Source organism: Crocodylus porosus, unplaced genomic scaffold (genome assembly GCF_001723895.1).
Source record: "Crocodylus porosus isolate Cpor-Errol unplaced genomic scaffold, CroPor_comp1, whole genome shotgun sequence".
NCBI classification, from domain to species: Eukaryota; Metazoa; Chordata; order Crocodylia; family Crocodylidae; genus Crocodylus; species Crocodylus porosus.
In genome coordinates this window covers 37,759,739-37,765,274 of record NW_017728951.1, presented here as the reverse complement: position 1 = coordinate 37,765,274, position 5,536 = coordinate 37,759,739, and the positions used below count along the sequence as shown (strand labels likewise).

Genomic DNA, 5,536 nt, shown 5'->3' with positions numbered 1-5,536 from the left:
GCACCGCACCGCACCGCACACGCGTCTCGCTCGCAACACGCCCAGACACAACACTCACACATGGCCGGGCACCCACCCGCGGAGCCCGGGACACGCGGGACCTCGGGACACGCACCAAGCAGCACGAAGGGCAACAAACCCGCGGGGCGGGCGGGGGCGGGTAAACAGCGCTTCCGGGGCTCCCCTGAGAGGGCAAAACTCCGACTAGGAAAAGTTTCCAAAGTGGAAGAGTGAAAGGCGCTGGGGGAGGGGAGCCGCACAGGACCAGACGTCGGCTAGCTGGCTAGGGGGAGAGTGGAAGCCCCGGGCTGTGGTGCACGCTCGCAGTGCACACGCGGGGCTCTTGCACACACGCCTCTGGAGGTGTCACGGTGCAAGGCAGCGGCAGCTCTCCCCATGAGCCCGGTGGGAAAGCAGCCCTGGAGCGTGGCTGGGAGGGATCCGGCGGGGAGAAAGGAGCCGCGGCTGCCTCCTGCCCGGGGAGGGAGTTGGGGGCGACGGGCTCGTCCCCTCCCTCCCTGCTGAATATTCAGCGCTGTCCCCTAAGCGCGCCGGCCCCCTCCCCCTTACCTGCTCTCCCTGAGCTCTGAGCCATGGGTCCTTTGCCTAATGGTCCGTCTCCCCGGGACTGCTCCAGCCCAATAGATCCGCCGCGGCCTTTCCTCGCTGCTTCTCCTTCCCGCTTGGGTGTCTTGCTTTTTTTTTTTTTTCCCCGCTGACTTTCGAGATCTAGGCGCAACCACCCAAAACTAAACGGTTTAGATAACAACACACGCACACCGCAGCACCGCCACCACCACCACCAAAATAGCCAGCCACAGAGGAAGACACGCCGCTCTACTGAGCCGGGACAGGCTAAAAGGAGGGGAAAATAAATAACAATCAAAGCAAATGCAGCGGGGCTGCTTGGAAAAGTGGAGAGGGACTCACCTGCTCCACCGCGCCTGGGCTGAGCAGGCGGGGAGCGGGCTCTGTGTATGTGTGTGTGTGGGGGGGGGGAGGCGGAGGCGGCCCCCATGCTTTGGTTCTGATCCCCCCCCCCCAAATCCCTTTCCTGGCTACCTGTGGGGAAGCCTTGTTGCAACAGCAGATTAATTTGTTGTCTTATTACCATAAAAATGTGCTGGGAGATGGGGCTGGCAGGGAAAGGGACAAGAGATGAGGCAGGGCTGAGGAGGAACTTCCTTGAAGTTTAAAGGGAGGGGTTGTGTGTGTGTGTGGGGGGGGGAGTTGGATCAGGGTCTGTGTGTGTTGTGGGGGGGCGAGTTTAGCAGAAGCGAAATGAATGCGGATTGGTTCGAGGCCGATTTTCCAACCTGCAAAAAGAGGAGGGAAGGAGGGAGGGGGTGGACAAGAAGGAGGGCTTCCAAGCAGCAATGCAGCCCACCTCAACATCTGGCGGACACACAACTCCGAGGGGGCACAGCTGCAAGGCGGTGGGGACTAACCCCTCTCCCGGAGTCACCAGCTTTGCCAGGGCTTCCCCTTCTACAGATCTGCTCGGCTCGGATACATTTAAAGACAGTTAGACAGTTTTATAAAGTCTCTGCTAGACTCGTGTCTGCGCTTGGTGGTGGGCATCTATCTATCTATCTATCCATCTGTCTGCCTGTCTGTCTGTCTGTCTGTAAGTCTTTTTTCCTGGTCCGGTCCACACTGTTATCCCTTAGAAACCCTGTTAAGACCTAACAAATTAAAAAGAAAGGAAGAAAGAAAGAAAGGAAGAAAGAAGGAAAGAAAGAAAAACAGACAGACAGACAAATCTTCAGTGCTAAAGACATCACTGAAAGAGTATTTTTCTTTCTCTTTCTCTTTTTCTCTCTCCGTTCCATCTCCCCATTGATTGAAAGTCTCTCTCAGCTCCAACAAGGAGTCCCAGGAAAAATGAACCATTCTGCTATCGATTCTTCATTAAAATTACATTTCTGCATTTGCTAAATTGGTTTTAAAAAGCTTCCCCTGTTATTATTGTCTTGTCAGGGCCGACGGTGCTAGGCAAACAGTATTTAAAAGCTTGGGATTTCTCCAGAATGAGTTCCCCCCCCAGTGCTTAGGAAAATATTAGCAACATATCTAGATATAGATATAGATATAGATATAGATATAGATATATCCCCAGGGGAAAGAAGGCAAGAGACAAGTGCTTCATTGTGAAAAAATAGAAGGGTGGAATGAGACCTTTCCTTCACGACTCTTAAAAATCATTGATTAGGGCGTCACAACAAAACACAAAAGTTTCCTTTTAAATATTACAAGGAGAGGCAATCAGAAGTCGGCAGCGGCGGGGGTGATTATTTTCCCAGGTCACCATCTGAGCCGCTTACTTTAAAACAGGCGCTGGCATTGTCTGCTGAACCTGCCCAGCTCCCCCTCCGCCGCAGGCAGGATCCTCCTGGTCACAGCAAAACAGAGCTGCTGCTTCCCCACCTCCCTCTACGGGGGAGGTTTAAATCATCCCGTCTTATCCTCACCCCCTTTTCTAGCTTCCCTGAAACACAGCCCCACAAAACCCCAGAGAACACCAGTCCCTGCCTCGTGTTGGTCTGAGAGGAAAAAATAGCCCAAGAAGGACTCTGGGAGATTTCCTTTGAATTCTGTAAATCTCTCTCGAAAGAGCAGGGAAGCAGAAATGTCTTCCTGATGTGTTTATCCCCTAATCAGTTCATTAGTTATAAACAACATGACATTAGAAGTTAGGAGGCAGTTGATATTAATTTTTATTTAACTAGTTGATGTTTAATCCGTCACGCCAGGCTGCATAGAAAGAGCTGCCTGACACAAACCAGTTAGAACTTCATACACCGCGATCATTGTCCGGGCACCGGGACAAGCGATGGGGGGGCAGGGAGTGGGGGTGGAAGTGTGTATTGGGGGAAAGGGGACGATGCCAACAGCCTAGGGAAAGGGCGCCAGGGGCTAGGGCGGAACGGGGGAAGAAAAAAGGAGGACTGAGAAGAAGAGGAAAAACCAGCCCGAGGAAGAGAGAAAAATCAAGGAGATGAAAAGGAAAAAAAGAGAAAGAAATGGGCAGTGGGGGGGAGGCAGGGCAGTCCTGGAGAGAGAAAGCCAGGCAGGGCAGGGCGGGACGGGAGGAGAAGGTGCAGGTGCCCATCCCGCCCATGGGAACCGGGGTCCCGAACCGGAGTGTGGGATGGCGGTGCCCCCCGCCCGGTCGTGCCCCGGCCGAGGAGCAGGCTCGGCGGGCTCAGGCAGGCGGCGGCTCGACTGGCAGGTGCAGCGCGGGGCTGGGCGCTGCTCGGTGCAGTGGTGTGAGCGCGGGGGCCATTCATTTCACTTCAAATACGTACCATTTCATTAGACAAGGATGAGCGGAGGGATAAAAGTACCGGATGCACTGGGCACCTTCCTCTCTTGGGTTTCAGGGATGCCGCTTTTCCCTTGGGGGTGAGGCGGGGAGGCTCGACTGCCTGGACTGCTCCTAGAAAGAGTTGGGGGCAATTACTGAGGCCAGGAAACTCGTGTGTAGACATTTAAACACCCCTCCTTGCACACAGAAACACCGCCTGTCCTTCTGCCTACCTCGAACCTACAGGATCTAGAAAGACAAACCGATTCTCTCTCTTCTTTATTCTCTGCCTGTCTGCGCAATGTAGAGGAAACGCGGGTACGTGTCCCATGCATGTACAACTTCGTATATGTGTGCACAGGTACACGTGTATTTTCTGCTCCTACCAAGAACTCTACACCCAGATCTCTGCGCAGGTTGATACACAGTTTGAGTCTAGCAATTCAGGACGCACCTGCTTGGAGTATGTTGTGCTTTCTTCCTGTAAATCTACAGGATATTTTCCGCACGTGTATACTCTGGAACGGAGTTTACAAGTAGTCTAATATCACGTCTGTATATTGCTCTCTCTCTCCCTCCTTCCCTTCCTTTAAGATGTACAGCACATCTTTTAATTGCATATTGAAATCTCAACGGCATATCTCACAATTATAAACTCCTTCTCTCCAAACACGCATTAAAAGGGCTCCTAACTCTGAGAGCATCCATGAATCTCCTTCCCCTGTGCCCCCGAATACCCTCGGATCCGTCTTGTCCCGGCTGTGTGAATACACACGCAGCGCCCATCTCTCCGACACAGAACCCCATATCTATTTCCATATTAATCAATCACTCCATCTCTCCGCGGAATAAAGGAAATAGTTCGCATTCCGAAGAAAATTGCCTGCTTTCCAGCAGTTAATAGTTAACTCCAGAAGAGAAAGTTCCCAGGGGGAGGCGGGAGCGAGGGGAGCGCGCGCGGCGGCCGGGCCAGCGGCTTGGCCCCGCAAGAGGCGAGCGCCGGGCACGGCTCCCCGGGCCTTGGGATCACCGGTCAGCTCCCCAAACCCTTCTTGCAGGAATCGGCTCCCACGTTGCGGGCGCGGCTGGCCCGCTGCCTCTGCACCGGGGAGGAAACCGGTTAAAAAAACCGGGAGGGGGCTCAAACGGGGCTGGGGGGAGCCCCGGTCCTAAACTAAGTCGAAGCAGCTGGGGAGAAGGGCGAGTGGCGGGGTCCTGGGAGGGCGGGCACGTGCAGAAGTTATTCGGAGCATCCCCAGGGGACCGGTGCTGGTTCCCGGCTCGTCCGGAGCAGAGCAGGGCGATCCGCTCCCTCCGGGCTTGCCCCGAGCCGGCCAGAGGACCGCCCCGTGCGCATGAGCACTGCCTGCGGGACGGGCTGGGGCTGCCTCTGGGTGCGGGAGGTGACCGCTGGGTGCTGGGCTGGCTGGCTGGGCAGAGCGGGGCGGCGGGCGGCCGGGGCCTCCCCAGTGTCTGCGGGAGCTGGGGCACAGGTTGGCTCTTCGGGAAGCTGGCTCTGCTGTAGTGAGCGCTGGGCGGCCAGGCCGGACCGGAGCTGCCCGCGGGCCCAGCCTTTGGCCTGGGATCAGAGCCCGCCCCACTCGCGGCGTGGGCCGCTTGATGGCACGGGGTGGCCTGAGGCCGCGGTGCCTGCGGGGAGAGGCGGGCGAGCTGCTGGGCGTGCGGCGGGCCGGGACGCGCTGCCTGTTGAGCGGGGCAGGGCGGGGCCGGGCGGGCTGCGGAGCGGTGCCGCCGGCCGCACGCCTCGGTGCTAGTGGCCGAGCGGCAGGACGCGGTCCGTGCCTAGACCCAGCGGGCGCGGCCTCGGCCTGGGAGGGGGGCGGTGGTGCCGGGGCCGCATCTGGGGAGGCTGCTCCGCACCTGCGGAGCTGATCGTACCAGGGCGGCCGCGGGCCGGGAAATGATTAACCGGCCTGTGCCGGGCATGGGCACGTCAGTCGCTGCCCCGGCGCGGGGGAGCCCTCCCCCGCCGGCCCTTGGCACGGATCGCCGGGGAGAAGAGAATCTGCCCCGGGCCTGCCGGTGTGTCCGCTCTCGCGGACCCACCTGCCCCGGGCCGGTTCCCCGCACGGGACGAGCCGATCGCTCCGGATCGGGCTCCGACCCGCCGGGCAGACTGAGGCCGGTTCCCAGGCAGGCTCCGCGCCCAGGCCTGGCCCTGGCCTGCCCTGCCTGCCCCCGCGGCCGTGAGGGGGCAACGGAGCCCGG

At 58.2% G+C, this 5,536-nt stretch overlaps 1 protein-coding gene and 2 long non-coding RNA genes across 8 annotated transcripts in view; 1 reads left to right on the top strand and 2 right to left on the bottom strand.

Moving 5' to 3' along the window:
• The window catches only part of LOC109323980, a 10,644-nt gene extending 9,419 nt beyond the window's left edge, over window positions 1–1,225 (bottom strand). Inside the window, exons 1-2 of one of the 3 annotated variants that reach the window (XR_002104812.1) lie at window positions 1,112–1,225; window positions 571–729 (exon numbers count right to left, since the gene is read on the bottom strand). This is a non-coding gene — a long non-coding RNA (uncharacterized LOC109323980). Of the gene's footprint in view, window positions 1–570; window positions 730–930; window positions 977–1,062 lie in introns of those variants that run through there. The other 2 variants (XR_002104811.1, XR_002104813.1) reach the window with 2 other exon arrangements.
• The window catches only part of LOC109323979, a 26,754-nt gene that overhangs the window by 3,220 nt on the left and 17,998 nt on the right, over window positions 1–5,536 (top strand). The window lies entirely within an intron of this gene.
• LOC109323978 overlaps window positions 3,045–5,536 on the bottom strand; it is a 5,479-nt gene continuing 2,987 nt past the window's right edge. For both annotated transcript variants that reach the window (XR_002104807.1, XM_019555684.1), the window contains exon 4: window positions 3,045–3,439. Coding sequence is in view for 1 of the 2 variants with exons in the window: in XM_019555684.1 (XP_019411229.1) it covers window positions 3,297–3,439 (143 nt within the window). In the remaining variant the exon portion in view is untranslated. The remainder of the gene's footprint in view (window positions 3,440–5,536) is intronic.